General features: G+C 44.6%; 1 protein-coding gene and 2 pseudogenes across 2 annotated transcripts; 1 reads left to right on the top strand and 2 right to left on the bottom strand.

Moving 5' to 3' along the window:
• Window positions 1-420: 420 nt before the first annotated feature.
• On the bottom strand, window positions 421-8248 carry LOC133923748 (uncharacterized; annotated as a pseudogene).
• Window positions 8249-8746: 498 nt separating this feature from the next.
• LOC133923747 (uncharacterized) lies at window positions 8747-9667 on the bottom strand (annotated as a pseudogene).
• Window positions 9668-9937: 270 nt separating this feature from the next.
• Window positions 9938-13334, top strand: LOC133923838 (DNA damage-binding protein cmr1-like). Of its 2 annotated transcripts, none has more exons than XR_009910664.1 (4): window positions 9938-10659; window positions 11223-11400; window positions 11885-11971; window positions 12654-12792. XR_009910664.1 is itself a non-coding variant. In XM_062369111.1 (4 exons), exons 1-4 carry the CDS (start codon window positions 9988-9990, stop codon window positions 12916-12918), a joined length of 1431 nt encoding a protein of 476 aa, XP_062225095.1. In that variant the 5' UTR covers window positions 9938-9987; the 3' UTR covers window positions 12919-13334. The 2 variants fall into 2 exon arrangements, 1 of the variants encoding a protein (XP_062225095.1); XM_062369111.1 differs by having other exon boundaries at window positions 11223-11629; window positions 12654-13334.
• The last annotated feature ends 9268 nt before the right edge of the window (window positions 13335-22602 follow it).

Genomic DNA, 22602 nt, shown 5'->3' with positions numbered 1-22602 from the left:
TTGGCTAACAGATATTGCATAGAGATTAAACTTAGAAGGGAACTGGAAAGAGCTTGGCCTTGCAGTGTCACCGGAATCGCATTTTATTTTATTATGGAATGCAAACGCTGGTCGAATGTTAACCAGTTGGTGCGAGTCAAGTGAGGGAGAGGAAAGATGGCGACCGCGAAGCATCCAGGGAGGAGAGGATGGAGGTCAATGTTAGTACTACTGAAGAAAGGATTAGCAACGGGCATGTGCCGAATTCTAAGCTTAGGCATTCCCAACCTAATTAATATAATATTTTCAACTGTGATGCTCACAGACTTGCTGCATTCCCAGCGAATTTTTTTAGAGAAAGGAACTTGCTGCGAGATAGCATCCACTGCTCCGTACAAGAGCATGTTGCTACTTTTCTCCATGTAGCTCTACCTACCAGGTTCAGAGCGGCAAATGGGAGTACTTCTTGGGAACACATGGGAGATAATTGTTCTCGGGGATAACTTTAAGATGACGCAGAAGACGAATGATATGAGGTGCATAAGGTAACGCATGGTTTGGTGTCTCAATGACTGCACACATCTCGCTGAGGAAATGGGCAATATCGAAATGCTTTTGATGGTAAATGGCATGAGCAAGCTTGAGAGGAACAGTCGTGCAGTCACCGCGATTCCCTGATCTAGGAAAAATGGTATGTTCGTTTATCTTGACAGTAAGGTCAACCTCAGGTTTAAGGTTTTGCCGAACTTTCTTGGCACAACACAGAGACAAAGCATCAGTAGAATTCAAACGACCTGGTGTCTGCAAAACAATGCTGCTAGCTCTAGGTTTAATTAGTAGATAGAGCCTTTTCAATCCTCCTTGGTGGCAGCATGACAGCTACAGCCTATCATGAATTCCGTTGAGACACCAAACCATGAGTGCGATCAGGGTTGATAAAAACAGTGGCATATAATTGCTTAACAAATTCTTCGTTCCAAACCCAAGTCGCGTTCAAGCTAGCTAGACCTTTCAGCCCAAGATTCTTGTACTTGATGGACACATCAAAAGCACAAATTTCTGGATTAGCTATGTCAGACCAGTCCACAAATTTATGCTCGAACACACCCATGGAACGGTAGACCTGATTGAATAGCTTTTCCTGAGAGTTATCCCAAAATTTGCTCTCGGCAGAGGTTGATCTTCCAGCAACATATGGGTTACACTGCCGCTGCTGCTTGATTTCAGGATTCCTCGACTGATTCACCAGACAATGAATGATCTGGAGGACGGGGCAAATGACGAGGCCGTTTAGATAAGATTGGGATGGTTTTTCCTAGCCATGGCTATGCCTATAAGCAGTGAAATACAATGCCATGAAATCAGTGAAACAAATGCCATGCAATTTGTAGAATGATCCCCAAGAACATTAATCAGCCATAAAGAAGTACCACCATATAAAAACAGAGAGAACAAGGAATTGATTAGACCAATTGAACAAGATAATGAAATTTTCATATCAAAATTCTGACAGATCAGAAAATATGGGAGAGAAATAAGAAGAATACGAAGAAAAGAGATGAACTCTGGCTGCTACAGGTGAGGATGGAGCTGCGCTGCACCTGGAGGTGATGCCGACGACGACCAGACCCAGGCAGTCTTAGATATGTACTGCAGAAAGAGTTTACCACTGTGATCCAGGCAGCACTTCAGCAATCTGTACATTTAGCTTATCATATAACTTAGGGTTGAACTTAATGTAAAACAAATGGCAAGCAATGGGAAAAAAAATCATCCTTTTTGTTGCACCAACAATGAGTTTCTTGATGAGAGGAACACATAACGTTATAAGAGAACGACATTACTACAATCCAATTTAAGTTTTCTTTATTGAACTGTCTCCACTAACATGAAAACTTTGTCATGCAGGCAGATATTAATGGATGTTCCTATTGTTTCAATACTGAAATGGAATGTGACCACTGAAATGATTCAGCCATTTTTGCTGAACATATTATATGAATGGAAGGAGAACTCGAAATTTAAGCAATGAGCTGCTCACTTAAGCTGCGCAGAAGCAATACCCTATTAATTTTGTTCGGTAGCCGGTAGGCTGTACTTTAGCCACTTGAATGAAAAGCATGGCACATAGTTGGAATATAACACTGGAAGACCGAACTCTAGGCAGGTACAAATGGAACTCAAAAGGCGATAATATATTCTTTTATTTTTATTTTTTTACTATCAGGCCCCCCTTTTACCCGGAGGCTTCCTTGGAGCCTTTAACAGGAGGTGGGTGCACGAGGAGGTGGATGCGATAATATATTCTGAAATCATACAGAACTTTTTAAAAATTTCATAGAAGAGAGGAATAAATATAGAACCATCAGTGATATGAGTAGCATCAACCATAATCATATACATGTTTTGGCACTTTTGAAAGTATTAACATATCTCAATGGAGCACTCTGTTTAAAATTAGCACGTTCTGAAATATCAGAGCTACATAATGGATTAGATTTTGCTATTCATCTGCGCATCTAGCAACTCTTTCTCAACACTAAACAGGATCACACACTGAGTGCAGAGTAAACTAATCAGTGTGCTAAACTGAGAACAAAGGAACTCGCCGCGAGGAGTTGCATAACCCGATTAAGCAACGTAAGGCAAAGATGAAGCTAACGTGGGACATTTACCTCTCTAATATCAAGATTAGTGGCCAATAAGATGGTGCAGCAAGAAGTGGAGCTCGAAGAGGATATGCCAGTGCCTACAGGTTGCAGTTGCAGGCAACCTTTGGGCTATAGGCGGGCAGACAGCCCCAACCGTAACCGCAGCACACAGCGCCAAAATACAGACTAGCACGCACCGACGAGAACAGCGGCCGTGTTGATTGCAGCAATGCATGGATGGGGCGGCAGCCACGGGCAGCGGTAGGGCGCGGGATAGAACGGACGTGAAGAATAACCACCGGCAGCAGCGGGTGCAATTTGCAACATATATGAATGTTCTAATAGTATTGAGATATGGAACTTCGGATTCTAGTATCTTTTTTTCATTATCTCGTGGTCTAAATAGATCTTTTTTTATATCTAAAGATCGAACAATCATAGATGTTTTAGATAGATATTATTTGTTTAATAAATTTTTTTAATATTTTCTGGATATAAGCAGTTTGGTGTACTAGAATTTCTGAGGGGAGGTGAAGGATCAAGATGTCACCTGAAGAGGTGAATAGGCATTCTTGAAAACTTAAAACATCGCAACAGATTAAACAGAATCTGGAACTTCTGGCCTTATCCGGAAGTTCCGGGCTCAACCCGAATATTCTGGTCACATAGCACGAAACTAAGATTAAACTATGCTTTTGCAATTCTATTTGAATTCAAGTGTTACCACAGATCACCAATGATGTTTCCAAGCCTTTTAACAAAACACATGCAGCTACAAACTTACCAACAAGTAGATCAGGGTAAATTGTCCAAAAGGCAATAGGTACAAGACGATCACAAGAATGACACAAGTAAGCAAAGGAGATAAGTGATTTGTTTTCCGAAGTTCGAATCCAAGGATCCTACATCTTCGTTGAAGAGCTCACAAAGAGTCGGGCCTCTTTCAATCGTTTCCCTCACTGAGCGACCACGAAGATCGAGCTCGAGGCTTACTCAATGTCCTTTTTCCTTGCAGAGACAAGGAGGAATCTTCACAAACGTGCCGCGACACTCCACAAGATTGGGTACTCGCTGGGCGACGCATAGCCGTCTAGGAGCTCCAAGCTCCAAGAGTAATAATGCGATATCGATGCGGCTTGACGATGAACTCAAGTGCTCAAAGGTGGGAATGAAGCTCACTAGCACTCAATCTTAATCTCTTAACCCAACTCTCAATCCTTACAAGAATTGAAGCCAAAGAGAGTGGGAGAGAGCTATCAAATGGCTAAGAGTTTTTTTTTTTTTTGTCTCGTGGTAGGTCAACAGCCAAAGAGTGGAGGGGGTGAGGGGTTATTTATACCCAACCCCCCAAAACTTACAGTCCAATCTGGCTAAACCCAGAACTTCCGATTAGCACGAGACCTAAGCAACAGAGGACCCCAACCTGAAACTCTATCCGGCGGGTCCAGATAAAAATGCCATAATCTGAAAGTTCTGAACCCATCCGAAACTTTCGGGTCCAAACAAGAAAAGCACCCGAGAACCCCTAGACCGGAATTAATCCTGAGGTTCCGGCTACCCGAAACTTTTGGATCAACCTGGAACTTCCGGATCAGCTAGCAACTTAGAACTTCCCAGTATTCATAGGGTGTTTTGCGTCTCTCATCTTTAGATAAAATGGGTACTTTGAGTACTAAGACATCTTCAAGTTAATCTATACGCATATCTCTTGATAGTACGACATACCTATACTTAATTTCAAAAATAAAATAAATTTAAAACTATTGAGTAACCACATGCCACTTCTCTTTTCCTTTTTAAGGGTCCATAGCATCTTTTAACTTCTCTATGAGACTAATACCTGTCCATATACTCATTAAGCTTCATTAGTCACTTGATCGCTTGTCATCAATTATCCAAAACTCACATAGTGGGCCTAGATGCACTTTCAATCTCCCTTTTTTTATTGATAACAACACGATTAAGACTTAAAAATAATAATTGAATTAAATATTTTAAATCCTAAGATAGCCTGCGCGAGCCTCTGGCGGAGCTTTTCTTCCTCCCCCCCCCCCCCATGCGTATTCCTTGAATTTGCACATGAGGGCCTCCACCAAGCGCATAGGGCATTGGTTCAATCGATTGTAGAGGGGCCCTTTGGCCAAGCCCCTGAGTTGCTGCATCGATGACCGACGACTCCGATATGCCTCTGATCTGGGCCTTGGTTTGGGAAAACCTCCGGAAGTAATCACGGAGGGTCTCACCTGGCTGTTGCCTGATGGTGAACAGGCTCTCGGAGGTCATTGGTTCAACAAACGCGCCCTAATAATTGTTGTAGAAGGCATCTTAGAGCTGAGCCCAGGCGTCAATGGTCCCCGGATCCAGCGCCCAGAACCATCGGAGGGCTACTCCCTCCAAGGCTAGAGGGAAGCATTTGGCCATGGTGACCTGCCCACCTCCGTTGGCCTTTATGGCGAGGGCATATGAGCGAACAAATTCCTCTGAATCTAAATCACCCCTAGACTTGGGTAGCTTGGGGGGTTCGGAACCCCTCCAAAAAGGGTATGGCTTGCAGGTTTGGTTGCAGGGGAGAATCATGGTCTAGTAACGGAGTCTCGCGCCGATGGGCCCGAGGCTACGAATCCTATGTACCAGCTGCCAGTGGTGCTGGTGGTGATGAGGGGCTGGGATGCCGAAGTTCCCACCAGCCCCTGGAGCCCTGGCCAACATAATGCTGGCTGTTACGGGGGCAGCCGCGGTCAAGCCCGCGGGTTGCTGTAAGGCCCATAGGGCTGCCTACAGCTCCTCCAACTGAGCCTGAATGGCCATCACGTGCGATTGTTGGCCGGCCATGGCGGCGTTCGTGGCGACAGTTCTGGTTGCAGCCCCTAGGGACACAACAGGGGTCTCGTTGTGCTGCTCTTGGAGGGACTCTGAGACGGTGGCCCCCTTAGTGTCAGGCACGACCAAGGTCGATGCTGGGCCTATGGTGGCCACAGGGCGCCCATTCCCCCTAGTTTGGGGCTGTTGTTGGCGTATCGCAAGCTCGGTTGCAATGGTCGTGTGGACCTTTGCACAAGCGTGGCCGAGGAGTCGGCCACCTGTGTTGCGGCCTTGGTGTTCTTCTTTTTGGGTGGCATCCTACCTCTCTAGTACTTCTACGTTCGTATCCCACGAACAGCACGCTGTTGGAGGAAGAAAATGTTTTCCACGAACAAGTACGGCGAGAGCCTCTTCTAGAGAGGAGACTCAAGCTTGGAGAAGAAGTGGAGAGGGAAGAATACCAAATATCTTAATGGTAAAAAAGATTGGTCTCTGGCCTGATGACCATAGGTCTGTATTTATAATACCATTCGGAGTGTAAGTATACAAATATGTCCTTACAGAGATAGCGACGCAAGTTACTGCTGTGCTACAGGGACTTGGGGCTAGTTGAATTACATAGCCTGGGTTCAGGCAGAATAAATTTACCTCTAACTAGAAGATATTATCTACTATGGCAAATACAGTGGCATAGATAACCCAGAGGGTGCGATACTTGGCCGGTCGTCAATTGCAGCACGGCGCCGCACTATCCCGAATGTCAGGATAACCTCCACTTGCACTAGGATATCAGGATAGCCACCACTTGCACCAGCATTAAATACCGGTCACTTCCTTGCAGGCGGAGAACGTCCGACGGGCCCCTTCTAGCTGATCTTTTGCCAAGACCTGATGGCTTACCCTTCGGGCTTCGGAGAGGCTACCCTATCCTTCGGAGGACTAGGGCTCCGAAGAGCCTGCCCAAACTTCGGAGGACAGGGGCTCCAGAGAACCTGCCTAAGCTCGGAGGACACCCGGAGGCCTGGAGACCTGAAGAGTTTTCGGAGATCCGTGATCTACAGTCGTAGACTGATGAGACTAAGGACATCGGGGTCCTTAATAATGACCCTAACACTCGCCGAAATAAAGGCAGCTGGGACTATTTGGTGCTTGACAAAGTGAGAAAACAGGATAGTCACACAACTGGATCATATTAAAGTTCTCGTTCTCAACATCCGTATGACAAATTTCGCCCTGATAACTACAGCTATAAATCTGCAAGTCCAATATATCAACATAACAGAGAGTCAGAACCCCAATTGAATAAGGAAATATTAGACATTAAAAAAATACCATCCAGCAAAACAATAATGTCCTACAATCATGCCAATATTATTTGCCCAACCTGTCATCTGCTTTGTGAGAAGCCACCTATGATGGTCAACATTACACAAGCCAGAAATTGGTGATTCCATTGAGGTCCTTAGTCATGTCCGGTTCCTTTGATCAATATCCTGTTTTATTTTCCTTGCAATTGTGCCCTGCAATTGTTTGCCTGATATAGCTAGTGGATAATAAGGGTTTCATCGCCTCAAGCTATATCATGTTCTGAAAGGGGTGCTTGGGCAGGCGAATATGATGGTGTACATGCTTCAGCATTGGTGTTGACCGTACAACATGGACTTGGGGCGGGCGAATAACTGTTACTAGCCAATCATCCTCTGTATTGGATAATCTAAAGACTCTGTTTTCCTAGAAGTGTCCAATAGGGGATTTGTCTGTGTAGCAAAGGTCAATGCGTGTGTGCTTTTGCTTGCAGTGCAGGTATTTTCTAGTTTTTTGGTTTCTCTGGTCTTAAGGTTTTGACCTTTTAGTGGTGTTAGGAGCTCATGTCGTTTTAGCTTCGGTTGGCGTGCTCCCTTGTATGGACAAGTCGAACTCCTTATCTTTTTTTTTTCTCTCCTATAATATATTTCGGCATCTCTTTTGCCGTCCTTTCACACACACACACACAACGCACACGCACACGCACACGCACACCCACACGCACACGCACACGCACACACACACACACACACATATATATATATATATATATATATATATATATATATATATATATATATATATATATACATGTACATGTACATGTACATGTATATACACATACATGTACATGTACATGTACATACATACATATACATATATATATATACACATATATATATATACATATATATATATACACACACATATATATATACACATATATATACATATATATACATATATATACACATATATACACATATACACATATATATATATATATATATATACATATGTATATATATATATGAGGCAAACAAGATTATTGTGATGCACGGTGCTCAATAGTAAAACAGTAGCAGTATTTTCCTTCATTTACCCGACAAGTATCATCCTGTAAACCTAAGAAATCTAATATTGACGTAAACAATACTTATTACTAAACATTATCATCCCCACGAACAAAAATTGAAGTCATAAAAGTCACTTCCAGTATTATCCACATCTTCAACTTTTTATCAACAGAAGCAAATTTGACTGACAGGGTAAACCTTAGATAAGCCAAACCAATAAGGATATTTGAGAGAGCTCGATGAAACTTCTATGCAATTTAGTATCACAAAATCCTTATCCCTTCAGTTAAACCACCAACCTACCCAATCAAACACTTCAGATTTATAGAAGAGTTTTAAATTTTAAATAAATGTTCACCGAAGGATCACAAGAGCACGAGAATAGGAAACCATCACCTTCAACGGCGCTGCTGGGTGCGCCACAATCTCCCCCATGGGAAAGGGATAACTCTAAATCACCTCTGAACTTTACCTTAATCTTCAAATTTCACCCTGAAAAATCAGATATTTTTTACCTAAACTTTACAATACCATTCAAATAACACACATACCAGTTTTGAAGGACGATTTTACCTACGTGGTAGATCGTCATGGGTGATTTTTACCACGTCGACTAACATGTTACTTAATCTTATTTTATTCTTCTTTTTTGTCAATTAGTTTTGCTATGCGTTAACTTGGTCATGTTGCTTCCCCATCCTCCGGAGAGAGAATGATAGGTGGGGTTAGGGTCTACTCTGTCACGTCTGCAGAGGTAGATGGTGAGTTGAATCAAATCAGCCATATTAGCATGCCCACATGGCAAAACCGTATATGTATATTTGTCACGTAGACAAAACCACCTTACAAAACTGATTAAGTGTTATTTGAATAAAAACTGATTGAGGTGTTATTTGAATGGTACTGTAAAATTTAGGTAAAAAATATTTAGTTTCATAGTTTACGGTAAAATTTAAAGATCGAAACAAAGTTTAGGGGGTAATTTAGAGTTTTCCCGTAGGAAAAATACTCGAACACCGCACTGTCCCCATCCTCCGCGACGTCGTCCATGTCCCAAAAGCCGATATGCCCAAGCTTGTTCCCGGCGGCCACAACAGTCTGGTCGGCCAGCGGCAAGACCCGCACCGAGAGTATCCTCTCCGGAACCACCCTCCTTACGTCCGAGGGCCGCAGCACCAGCTCCCTCTGGCGTCGAACCCATCCGCGCAGATCTTGTCCTCCAGCAGCGGCGGGTCTCGGCGGCAGTGCCCGGGAAGGAGGTGAGCTGGGAGGAGAACCGGGTGGTGCGGGGCTTTGCAGGGGACGGCGGCGTGGCTAGGAACGTCGCCCCGACAGTGTCGGCGGAGTCATTGTGGGGAAGGCCGCGGGTGCGGACTGAACGGCGGAGGACGACGGGCTGGCGGGGGTCGCACGCGGCTGCGGCTGCTTCTTGGCCCGCTTCGGGGAAGGGGAGGAGGGAGTGGCCGAAAGGAGGCGGAGAGCTCGGTGGCCTTGTGGCGCGGGGAGGAGGGTGGCGGAGCAGAGCTCGAAAGCTCACCTTGGACGATGGCATGCAGAGCTCGAAAGATCACCACCTGGTTGCCTCGGACTCGGCGGTAACGTGGAAGGCTCAGCGAGGTGCATGGTTCGCGATGAGGGAATCTTGCAATCAAAAATCTTTCAAGCAACAAATTGTGAAACTTCTGTTATGTAATCCCTATTCTCCTAAAGAAATAACTCCTATTCAATTTCTTCCTTTCTATTTGGTCTGGTGACCCCACTTTAGAGAAGCGAAAAGCGGGTAAGAGTAGAGTGAAAAATAGATTTATGTGGCAATTATGTGGAGTCTGACAATACATACATTGAGATTTTCATTGGCTTCTGTTTTTTTGCCTTGAATTAGCAAAATCTTCCATATTTTTTCCCCAGGGTTGGTGAAATTTCCCTAAAACTTGTGAAACAATTTATTGTATCGGAACTTGTATTTGAAATGTGATTCAACACGATAAAATTTTCTCAAAACATCCGGAACCTCTAAAACCATATGAAATTTGCTTAAAGTTTGAACTGTTTTAGTGTATTTCAGCTAAATTTCAGGGAAATTTTAGTGAAAACTGGCCGAAACCACGGACGGCCTCCCCTTCCCCCATTCAAATGTCCGCCACTGCCTTTTGGCTCGTCCCCCAAAACCCGAAATGGCGGAAACCCTCGACGCCCTGACGGAGTACGAGCGCCGGCGGCAGGAGAACATCCAGCGCAACCAAGCCATCCTTGCCCAGCTCCGCCGTGACGCCGCCAACCTCTCCGCCGCTTTCGCGGCCGGCCGCCCAAAGAAGCAGACCCGCGCGACCCCGACCGCCCCCGCCGGCTCCCCGCGCCGCTCCGGTCGCGCGCGCCTCCAGCCGCCGTCCTCCGCCGCCGCGTCGCTCCCTTCCGCGCACCTCAAGCCCAGGCCTTCCCACTTCCCCATCTCCGACGCGTTCGTCATTGAGAAGGTGACGGATGTCTCGGCGCCCCTCACCTCCGCTATCCTCGCCGCGTCCTGGCCTCCGCCGGAGTGCAAGGTTCGTGCGGACGAGGGTTTCGATCCTTGCTGCAAGGAACTGGTGCTGAAACCGGGGAATGTCAGAAAGTTGGCGCCGACAGTGATTGCGGTGGCGCGGGTGTTGCCGCTGGCGGACCGCACGGTTGTGGCCGCGGGGACCTGTTTCGGGCATCTCGTGTTCTGGGACGCGGACCGCCCAGCGCCGGCTCGGCCGCTGCGGGGGGCGGGCAGTCTGCGCGGTGCTGCCGATGGTGTGTTCAAGTACCTTCCGCACACAGGATCCGTGGCGGGGATCACGGCTCACCCCTCTGCTCCAAGGAAGGTGATGTCGACTTTTTTTGCACTAGCACCGATTCTTATGTGTAACGCTTGTTCTGTCCATGTGTTCTTGGATTGTATGACAGTCAGGCTATAGCCTGAAATGTAGTAGCGTAGACGCGTAGTGCTACCCGTGGAGCTTCAACATAGTTCCGCATTAAATAATCCTGATACTTCGGAATGATAAGATGAACACAAGTTGAGCTTATGTGATTTTTAATATCTGAAAGTGATGCTGTGGTACTGAAATGTTAATATTTGTGGTTACAATTGAAATCCATATGATGCTCTATGTAGTAGCGTATACAAATGAATTGAGTTGGGGGATTGCTATCCCACTTTTGATCTGCCTAAGTTGGGATATTAGTCTTTAATGGTAAAGATAGGGGGGGGGGGGGGAAGGTTTTGTACAAGGTGGATCTGGAAACAACTTGATAGAAATATAAATTATAACAAGTGATAATTTATTGGAAGTGGATCACTTCTTTTGTTTCGTTCTCATGTTTCTGTGTACAACCAGGAATTCAGTATTGTGAGTGTTTGTATTTTTATTCTTTTGACTTGCAGATTTACAGCTGTACCCGTGAAGGTGAAATTTGTCTCATGGACGTGGAGAAGGAGATTTTCAATATGATCTATTTGTGTGACTATCCTGCATTCTCCCTTTGCCAAGCACCGGAACATGCTACTTGTTTGTATTTCGGTGAAGGGAATGGTGAGCTCAAGGCTTTCGATGAGAGAGCGGGTAAAGTCTTAAGCAAGTGGAAACTGCATTGTGATTGCATTAGCTCAATAGATTTTAATACAGAGAACCCAAATATGCTGGCAACAAGTTCATTGGACAGCACGGCTTGCTTATGGGATTTAAGAAACATGAATATGCTGAAGCCAGAGAGCTTGAAGGTTGTCAAACATAAAATGCAAGTTCATTCAGCTTATTTCTCACCAAGCGGAAGCTTTCTTGCGACAACAAGGTCTTACTTTGCTAGACATTATGCAATCTCCATATGTTGCATCTGTGGGCTATGATTTGTGTATCTATTTTTTTCTGGTTAGACGTACGTACTTGTTCAACGTATTACTGCTATAATGTCGTTCAAATAGTCATGTGGTATGTGATTCATTATCTGCGTGCTTCCTTTGGTAGAATTATGGTTTTCCTCTTGCCCTTGCATAATTGAAGTGTTTTAAGATGTACGGATATGCTGATCTAACACTTATCTGTGCAGTCGTGATAATGCTGTTGGAATTTTGAGTGTCTGTGACTTTGACAATTCATGCTTCCTACAGCATACTTCTCCTTCAAGGACATTCAAGTATGTCCTCTCTTCTCACTTTGTTTCTTAATCCTTCTCACTTTGTTTCTTAGTCCTGAACTGTCATTTACTTATGTAGAGCACACTTTTTATTAATTCATATTTCCTCCTTCGTTTTACTTGCCGTTTTGGCATCACAATCTCCAATACCCAAATTTGATCATTTCTTTTTGTAAATATTGCCTTCGTTCTCAAATAGATGTCATTTAGGGTGCCTGCAGTCAATCTTTAGAAACTTTGATCACTACAATACACAAAGATATTAAGATTTGTCACACGAAAATGGTATTAGTATATTTGCCTTGAAAAATGTTTTCAAGCAAATATATTTTCAGTAGCTTTCAATAAGAAATGCTTAGAAAAATTAATGGTCAAATAAATGTGTTCAAGACCGTGTTGACGCCCAAAACAACAAGCAAAAGAGCACGGAGATAGTGTAAAAGCTATTAAAACTATAATGATTGAACTGTATTTTTTTTCATGAAAATGTATTACTAGCATTTTTATACTTATGTTCAAGGTTCTTAAAGTTTGATTGAACACATTCTGAAACATCTATTTGAGAAACAAGTGAATAAAATGGAATCTAGAGCTGTTCAGTCTCGCCTTTTCACTTTTCTAATGCACAGTTTATGTTGCCAGTTTGATAGCGGCAATGCTATGTTTAATTCCATGGTTTCAGGGCGAGCTGGGGATGGAATGACTCTGACCTTTTACTTGGAACCCAAAGGGACGTAGCTATCATCTCAGTTGATCTCAAAGATAACAATATCTCCACTTCTTGCAAAGCACGTATTGAGAGTGAACACATGACAGAGGCCCCCCGCCAGTTTGCTGTGCACCAATATCGAGTTGGCTATCTTGCCTGCGTGGGAAGCAACAGGGTGTTCCTCTGGACACCGGAACAAGACGCTGAGCAGAGGAATGTGCCCCGTCTGACTAACTAGTGAAACTTGCTGATATTTCAGTTCAGCTGTTTATGATCTTTTGATGTGCTAGCTATCAAAATTGTTGTACAATGGTTAGCACTAGGCAGACTAGAACTTGCCAGGGTGGAAATCCACGGGCCAAACAAGGCCTAAATCAAGGGTACTCTAATTCGTCTCCTCTGCCAAACACGCCCGTAATGGTTATAGCACCTTCTTATTTTTTGATGCTCTGGCTCTCAAAAAATGCTCTACAATGGTTGCCACTAGGCATATGAGAATCAGAGGATCCTTGGTTCGATTAATGATTGTAACTTCTCATTATTTTTGCCGTGCCACCTATCAATTGTACTCTAGGATGGTTGGCACTAGGCAGTAGACAGACTAGAACCAGACGATCCTTGATTTAATGGTTGTAACATCTCATGCTTTACTTATGTGCTGGCTATCAAATCAAATGCACTATGCTGTTATCTTCACATTAGCTTGCACAAAAGGATTACTGCCGGCGTATGGCTCTAATAGCCCTGCGCTCAAAAGGATGGGAGCTGCTGCACGTTCTCTAGTTTAGTTGTTAGCCAATATTATCTCCACTTTGTTAGTTTTATTCTGTATTCTGTTAGGGGCCTTGTGTGACCAATCTCCCATGTTTAATGTAGAAAATGGGTAGTCATTCAAGTAACAGGTGAAGGTGATGTTCAATCTAAGTATCATTTTTTATCTCGAATCTTGGCTGTGCATGCTGGTCAAATCTCTGGACAGGTTATCAGGGAGCAATCAACTGGCCCCTAACAGAATACAGAATATTGGCTAACAGAAAACTTCCCTGTCGTATCCCGTTTATGCTGCAGTTTTCTGGTAGCGAAGCTCAGGTTTTCCCATAAATATGGAAGACCAAGCGACCTTTGAAAGAGAATTCGCCATTATGTAGCTCGTAATAGAACATCTTTATAAACATCTACTTTGTACTCTTTATCATGACAGAAATGGAACTGCTTAACTGGATCCTTTACCAAATCTTTAGCCTAAGTGTCCTGTTTTGAACTCAACTGTTCTACTCTTTATACCTAATGGCAAAGGCAGGCTCCTGCCAACTCGTTTCAAAGGCCGGCTCCTGACCCTAAGAATCTTGGAAACAGATCCTTAGCTAAGGAACCTTACCTCTATCAAATGTCATTCGAGCTTAACAAGATACTATCCAAAGATTAGAGAGGTCTGCTGCTGCACGCTTCCTTGTCCGGTGTCCAAGGAAGCTAAGGAACCTTACCTCTCTGACTCCTGCATCTTCGTGTTTCTTATATCCCATATGCGAGCTGTTCTACCCAATGAACTTGTTGCCAACATAGATCGATTCTCTGGATTAAAATCTATCGAGATAATGCAGTCATGATGCAGTTGCCAAATGCCTGAGATTTTACCTGCTCTCTCATCAAAAGCCTTCAGATCACCACTCCCCTCACCAAAATACAAACAAGTGGCATCATCTGGTGCTTGGCAAAGGGATGGCATATGATGGTCACACAGTGGATCATACTGAAAGTCTCTTCCTCCATGTCCATGAGACAAATTTGACCACCACGAGCACAGCTGTAAATCTGCAAGTAAAACAAAGATTCACAATGAATTCCTGGTTATACACCGAAGCATGAGAACAAAAACAAAAGAACGATCATATCCATTAAATTATCACTTGTTACAACTCACAATTACTCTCATCCTTATCCCCCTCACCAACAACTGCTCTTGGCTTTACAAACGGGGAAATGAGCCAGGAAGCGTGCTATCATTTATCAGAGCTGATGAAGTGAACTGTTGTATGTTGATATAATGTCATTACTTATCGATGAAGATTCACCAGAGACATGTGCATATGCACTTGCTATGTTGTTTCGAAACAGTCGGAGATAGGAGCAGATGATCCTCTTCTTACTTAAGATATGCGTTGGTTGGTGTCCTGTGTGTCAGTCACAAACTAAGCACCTTCAATCCTTAAACAAAAACATTATGTCCGACCACATCTATGAACTAATCTCATAGATTCGTCTCTCTCTAATTGTTTTTACAGGTATATGCTTTGTTCACTAATTAATTTGACCGCAAGTCAGAAAAGAAAAACATTACATCAAGATGATCACTGTGCTCTAGTCCCAGGGTGCAGCTACTGCTCATTGCATTTCCACAGCACCGAGGCAATCGATAACAAGAAAGCACAGACATGGTCATGCGCAACAAGCATGCAAATATTTGCAATACAAGCTGTTCTACAGCCTGAATCTGAACAGTTATTCATTGCATTTGATTTGCTAGAACACTAGCCACTAGGCTCCTCTTTTTGTTCGCGGGCAATATTCCTTTAATATGACTATTTCTTGGATGTCAGCTTTGTTGTTGGAGGAGAAGAGGGCTTTGGTGGAGCATTAAGGCGTTCCTCTTGTCCATAGAAGATCTTCACAGCTCTAGAATCTAGATTGGTTTCCTAGTGCAGCAAACAGGCATTGTTATGGCATATTCTCCTGCACATTTGACACACAATTTTTTAGAGTTCTTGCACATTCGGTTAATGTTCAGTTATGAGCTGCATGTTTACATTTTTGGTATCAGATATTATGTTACACTTTGCTTTCACTTGTAATCATTAGTTTCCGGTCAGTACAAGAAGTTAATCATACAGTTCAGAATCACTACACATGTGTACTTAATGTGTGGCTTTGGGATTTTATAACTCCTAAGTGCATATATTATTCGTGCAAGCGATAATATAAGTTAGTAAGCCAATTATGTGCAAGCAGAGCAACCGGAGTATCCTTCCTGGTACAAGATGGTATTGATGAGTGCTAGTACCCTGTAACACCAAAAATATATATATACCGTTTTGATTTCAATTGTGGTCTTTCGAGTCACCGTTGCGGAGAGGAAAGGAATAAGAAAAATAAATAAAAGATTAAATGAATGGAATGAATAAATAATATTAATAAAAAAAACTCAAGTTGGAAGGCCAACTGGGCCGGTCCATCTAAGACCCAGCCACTCCCCAATTTTCCCTAACCCTGAAGGGCCCCTGCAGCCGCCCCTCATGGTGGCGTGCTACAGTAGTGGCGCTAGTGGCGTGCTACAGTAGTGGCGCTACAAGTACCAAACACGGAGAGAAGAGGAGGAAGAGAAGGAGAAGGGAAGAGATGAGGAACCGTCCTGGGGATCGTCGTCGAGCTTGTTGCCCTTGATGTTTTTTAAGGAAAATCCTAGGTAAGGTTTTCCCTTGCTATAGAACGAGTTTCTACCATATTTTAGGCGTTGTAGCATGTTGTGGTTATCGAGTAGAGGCAAGCATTCGGTGGAATTTGTTGAATCGATTGATTTCTGCACGTTCTTAAATTGCAGATTATGTTGTCTCTGCTTGTCGCGCAATTAGAGTGCCTTAGTGGCTGAATTAAATTTTTCAATAGATTAGAAAGTTGTAGAGGATTCTTATAGATTTCTTTTGCCGTATGGATGACAATTTTTGGCCATATGGTTTGAGAGATATCACCTTCACAGTTTGACTGTTCTTGCAATAATGATGTTCTGATAGTACTATCAATTCAGTTTTGGACCACCTTAGAAGACAAATTAGTTTTTCCTATAAACACCAAAGTTGTAGTACTTTTCATAAGTTTTCCATAGTGGTAAAGTATGCAATTTTTTGTTGGATATAGTTCCGGTTATGCTGTTCTGAATGTCTGCTATCGATTGTTGATAGATTTCAGTGTCAGAATGTTCAAAGCTTGATTAAGCTATGATAATAATGTTTTCTGTAGATCAAAGTTATACCAAAGTTTAATCTTGTGTTGTGATACACATGTCCACAAAGTTTTAGATTTTTTGGATCTATGGTGTGGCAGATATAAAAAAAGTGAAGCTTGCTGCCTGAAATTTCAGACAGATTATGATGTCTGTTTTTAGTTGCAGTTTAGGCCACCTTAATGGCAGTATAAAAATATAGTATTTACACAAAAATTGTAGGTCTTGTTCTGTAGTTTTCAAAAATATATTTGTTTCCTATCATTGCTGTTGTAAATAAAAAGATACGAAAAAGTGAAGCAGCATTGCTGCAGTTAAACAAATGTAATGAGTGTCGGTTTGTTCGTTGGATGGGTTGCGGGGTGTAGGATTATGTTATTTTCTATTCGTATTTCATGTGGTATGTTGTGGTGCTAATATATGGACGCTTGAGCAGGTGGTGTTGCGTTGATGCGTGTATGTCTTGTCTTCATTATGTGTGCTTGAGCAGGTGGTGTTGCGTCGATACGTGTATGTCTTATCTTCATCATCAGTAAAGGCAAATGGGCGTGGCGGTTATTACATAACTTTAACTTATTATTTTTACTACCTCCACTCATAATAATGCAGCACACATGATTATACACATGATTATACTTACTAATTTAGAAGAGTGTACCTACTTGTTCTATATCTGTGAGTTTAGCTTAATCTTTTGGTTAGAGTTGATGGAGTCGTATGCAATAGTGATAATGCCTCTTCGATTTAGCATAACCTCATGCAATAGCTGCACGGTGAATGGCTATCATACTTGTATCCTTTAGTCGAGCTCATGTCTTCGATTGGGGATAAAGATCGTCTATGGCGGAGTTTATATTGGACGTGGATTCCATAAGCCAGCTATGTATAAAAGGTAAAAAAAAAAGGTCCGAGCGAGGTAGTATTTTATATGAAGAATGACAACAAATTAAGAGTTTAAGAGTGTTCTCGGCTCTCAAAAAACACTGAACTCAAGTTAAGTATAGATTACCTGATCTCTATTTACATGGGAAACTGAGAGCGACTGACCCGATCAACCGGAACAGACATGATGGTGTGGCATGATTGGAGACAGCAGCACTAGCTGTGGTAATAACATCAGCTCACGAGGTAACATTTTTCTTCAGTTTATGTATAGTTTAGCATTTCTCTTGAAGAAGCGGACTAACCTGATACGTTCGTAATGCATCGATGCCTATCCAAAATAATCAACAAGGTGTTTAACGGAATGCCTCTTTGGTTCAGAGATAACAAACAGATGTTATTTGAGAGATGTAGAAATATTCCAGTGAGATGTTTCTGTAAATTTGATGGTGCTAAACTTGTTTCATGCAAATGTTCTAGTCAGATAGCTTGATGAACTGATATTCTGACAGTACATTTGGTAACTTGCTTAATGAATTTTTGATATGCAGTTACTACTGTGTGTATCTCTTTCCCTTAGCTTAATGAAGAAATATTTCTTTAACCAATATAGGTGTTACTATGAAATTGCAATGATGCTAGGCAGTACATCTGCATGGAGTTAATTAATTGCCCTTAATTGTATCTAAACTAGTAAGGTGCTTAGTGCGTTGCAACGGTTTTCAAAGCGCACATCCCATGTTGCAACCCGCTAATCTTTGCTGGCACGTACGCTGCAGGAAGCCGAGCAACGCATCTTCCTCGTCGGCGTCGCACGCCGCCGAGCTTCGAGTTCGGGGCTGGGGTTAGGGCTCGGGGTTTTCGGGTTCGGGGCTAGAGTTGCAGGGGACAGGCTTAAAGGGATGGTTAGGGCCGGTAGCCAGACCGGCGGTGCGGCGAGGCAGCAGTGGCACCGCTGGATCCGTGGGTGGAGGAGGGTGGTGGGCGGTGGGGAAGGGAGGACGGCGGGCAGTCGCAGTGCCGGAGGAGGCGCCGGCGCCTGCGATGGATGGTGGCACATGCGACGGAGGCGGGGGCAATGGGAGAAGGGTTCAGACAACCGAGATTGAAGAAATGGTGTTGGGAGGCTTCCCAACGCCCACGCGTAGGTGACGGGGCCCCTTGCAACCCGTGTGTAATTGACTAATGATTACAATATATAAAATACTTTGGGATATTCAATCATGATAATTTGTTGACCAACTTTATATAAAATCCCAATCCCAAAACGTACGCGTAATTGTTGCACTGTGCCTCGTTGCTACTTACACCTGCTGCTCCTTTGAAGTGCCCCAGGTCATCCCGATGCTTAAAACTTTATTATACCAGCTCCTAAATCAGTCACTGGTAAATACAAGTCTTACAACAGATGATACCACAGCCATACAACGAAGTGAGTAGTGAAATAGATCCACCATCCCAATAATGCATAAAGGATTCATGCGATCAATAGGATCCACATCATCAGAGAGTACAATAGAAACAGCATGGTGATACGCCACTTCCACAAGCAACTCGGGTGCGGACGTGACTAAGACTATTCGTCAGCCTCACCGTCAACATCGGTGAAGTCCAGATCTTCCTTTGTAATCATAAGCACGGGTGAGTACAAACGTACTCAGCAAGTCTCAACCCTTGCCCTACATCAAGGGGTATAAATACATGCATACAATATTGACAAGATTAAAACTATAAGCTTAACTTTTGCGAAGAGCCAAATTTTCACATGCACTGGTTCCTTTTCATAAAGTGGGTTTTGTGAAAACACCATATCATCAATATTAAATGAAAGTAGGTTCAGCCGTGGTGGAAAGTCAGTAGGGCCCAAGTTTTAATGTTGCCTGGACACTCTGTCCACAGCAACCCACGGCAAACTGCCGAACCTATTTCCAAAAATGGCACACCTTGCCCACTCACACTCCAAGGAAATACACACAACCCATGCTAGTTTTTGTGACCGAACTATAGTTCGTCCATGACTGTGAACACGACAATTTGAATATTTTTACCTCTACAGAGTGGTACACTTTACCCACAAGTTGAGCTTGGAAACACACCACCGTCGTGGCAGTGCGATTCAACAAAGCTATTACCCACCACAACATCATCCCACTTAAGGATGGAAATTTGGGTACACCTGACAGGGGGCAGGTTTGGGTAGAAAAATAGCATCGTGGGGTTCTCGGGTCGGGGCCCCAACCTGAATTGGGTTTAGGGTTGGGTCTCCGTTTTCCCCCACGGGGGCACCTGCAGGCCCGAAACAAGAAGCCAATCGTCCGTCTGACCGTCTCCGTCTCCTGAGGTCCCCATCATCATTTCCATTCTCCCCCTCCACACTACTAAATCCAACACCTCCGCATCCTGGCATCCGTCTCCATCTCCACTGCGCTTCCTCATCGAGCCCCACACCCCCACTTGCTTTGTTGTCCTCCTCCTTTGCATCTTCTTCTCCGCCGATGTAGCCCTCCCCGACGGCCGCCACCGCCCTCCCCAACCACCTCCTCACGATTTGCCGTGCACAAGGAAGGTAGCACGAGGCAGCAACGGCTCCTCCACCTCCTTCTCCTCCCAATCCCTAGGCTCTTCCTCCCCTTCTCCTCCACCTCCTCGACTCCTCGCCATTGACACCATGAAGCGGCAGATCTTGCCACGATGCGACCACCTCCTTGGCTCCTCCACCTCCACGGCGTGGCCATGGCGGCCACAGTGGCCACAACAAGGGATCTGGAGGAGGTGCAGCCACGGCAGCGGATCTGGAGGCAGCATAGCCACCACGGTGGATCAGGAGGCACTATCATCCTCCTCAGATCCTCCATATCCCCCCCTCCCTCTCGAGGTATGTTGTCCCCCCCCCCCCCATTGATCTGCGATTGTGGGCTCTACCGTGAGTGCCGGCCATCAAGTTGTTGCATCAACGTTGAGATGTCTCCGGCCATCGCACCGTCGAGTTTCCTTCGTGTCATGGCCGTTGAAGCGGATGTGCTCCAGCAGGCCTTTGTGCCGTGACTGTCAAAGTGGGAGGCGAGGCGAGGGTGCGGCGTGGGAGGGCTACGGTGCGGCGAGGGAGGGCGACAGTGCGGAAGGCGCGACGAGGGAGGGTGATGGGCCGACGAAGAGGGAGCTGCACCATCACGCGGTCGCACATGGAAGATGAGCTGGTCGGGTTTCGGGTTACCCTGTTGGGTTTCGAGTCCCTGTCGGGGGGCGGTGGTGGTTTTGCACCTGGTATTGAGTTCGACGTCGAGTCGGGTTTGACGAATTGTGTTTCGGGTCAGGTCTGTTCTAGCAAAACCCGACGAGGGCAAACCCGTTGCCATCCTTAATCCCGCTAGCCGCCTACAGGAGCAACCAGAGGTTCCTGACCTTTAATAGGCCTCCAACCGGGTCGATAAGCCTGCACCTACTTGCACCTGCTCCATGGCCTCCCACTGCACTCCTGCCTTCGGACGACCAATAAACTAGCTGTGGGGTTTAGACTAAGCCCTGCCATATACAAGATGGAGTGGCTATACGGTAAAGACTAGGTAAGATGTCACACCAACTCGGTCCTTAATCGAACCAAGTCAAACATCTCCACACAAAGCCTCCACACAGGCAGCACTTAAACTCCCAAGACATTCCCGACGGGAACTCTGATTTGCCCCAGCTCTAACATGTTCTCTATTGTTATCATTATCTGGTAAGTCTTCTCATCCCAATAACTCACATAACACTAAAACATCAAGTTTCACACATTTCACAAAGCTAATTATAATTAAGCATGAAATAACAGTAAAGTACACTGCCCTAAGCATACTAGTATCAATGGATTCATCTTAGAATATTTGATATTACCAGGATGGTACTTCTAGGGTTATCAAGGTTCTATACCGGATGATAGCAATCGGCCTGGCTAATCTATATTAGGATATAACTAGATCAATATTTCAAACTATACCGATAAACAATACTTCATGCAAATATTTGGTGGAAAATAGCTGCTACGAGTTGTGATGATAAAACTGGGTGCAATATGATCAGCAAAAGAAAAAGGATTGAGACTTGCCTCCACTGAAGTCCTGCTCGAAGTCTTGCATTCCTGGCTCCTCCTCCTCGAACTCTCCGATTTCTAAAACACGGTACACAAACAACACAAATAAATTATGAATAAAGTTTAAATAAATATGAAATTGATATGAAAAGATAGGGTTTGTATTTAGATTAATATTGGTGGAAGAATCGTCGAAATTGAAGTTGAAACGGAGGAGATATAAGCTTTGAAAGTTGGCTGGTAGATTAAATCAAGAAAAAGAAAAGGGGAGAATATTCCTGGAATATTTCCTAGAAAATCGGATTTTCGGGAAAAAGAGAAGAGCTACTGTGCATATGGGCTTGGCTATTGTGTTGGGCTTTGGCGGACTCTATGGTTTCTACATCAGCATGTGGGCCGAGGTGGCCCAGTCCGGCCCGAGGGAGGGGCGACGGCGGGAGACAGCAGCACGACCGGGCGACGCTGGAATGGCGGCGTGGGGCTGTCCGCAGTGGGGTTCGCCAAAAAGCTCGCCACCAGAGGCTCCCGGCCTCGCATTGGGCCGAGAAACGGTCTAGGGTGATCCCCAAGGCATGACGGAGGTGGTGGTTGGGCATATCCTCGGCGGCGATGGTCGGAACAGGGCCAATCGCACGCTAGAGTTGGAGGTGGCGGCGATCGACACGGGAAATCGCGGGAGAATGCTAGGGGTGGGTTTTTAAGCACTGGGAGTATGTATGTGGCGTGGGGAATGCATATCGTCGCTCGGCTTGGCCGGTGATGCATCAACGACAACTGGCAACGGAAAAGGGGCACGACGGCCATGGTTGCGCAGTGGGAGCTCGGGAGACAGGGAGACTAGACTGAGGGGCTAGGGGGTAGAGTGGAGCTCAATGAGGCTCACCATGAGGCCTAATTGGTCGTTGGCGGCCTCTGGAGAGGGGATCGACAACGGCGGTCGCCAGAGAGGGAAAACACACACAGAGAGAAAGAGGGGC

This window comes from Phragmites australis, chromosome 7, assembly GCF_958298935.1.
Source record: "Phragmites australis chromosome 7, lpPhrAust1.1, whole genome shotgun sequence".
Classification (NCBI taxonomy): Eukaryota; Viridiplantae; Streptophyta; class Magnoliopsida; order Poales; family Poaceae; genus Phragmites; species Phragmites australis.
This window is presented reverse-complemented; position numbering and strand designations above follow the sequence as displayed.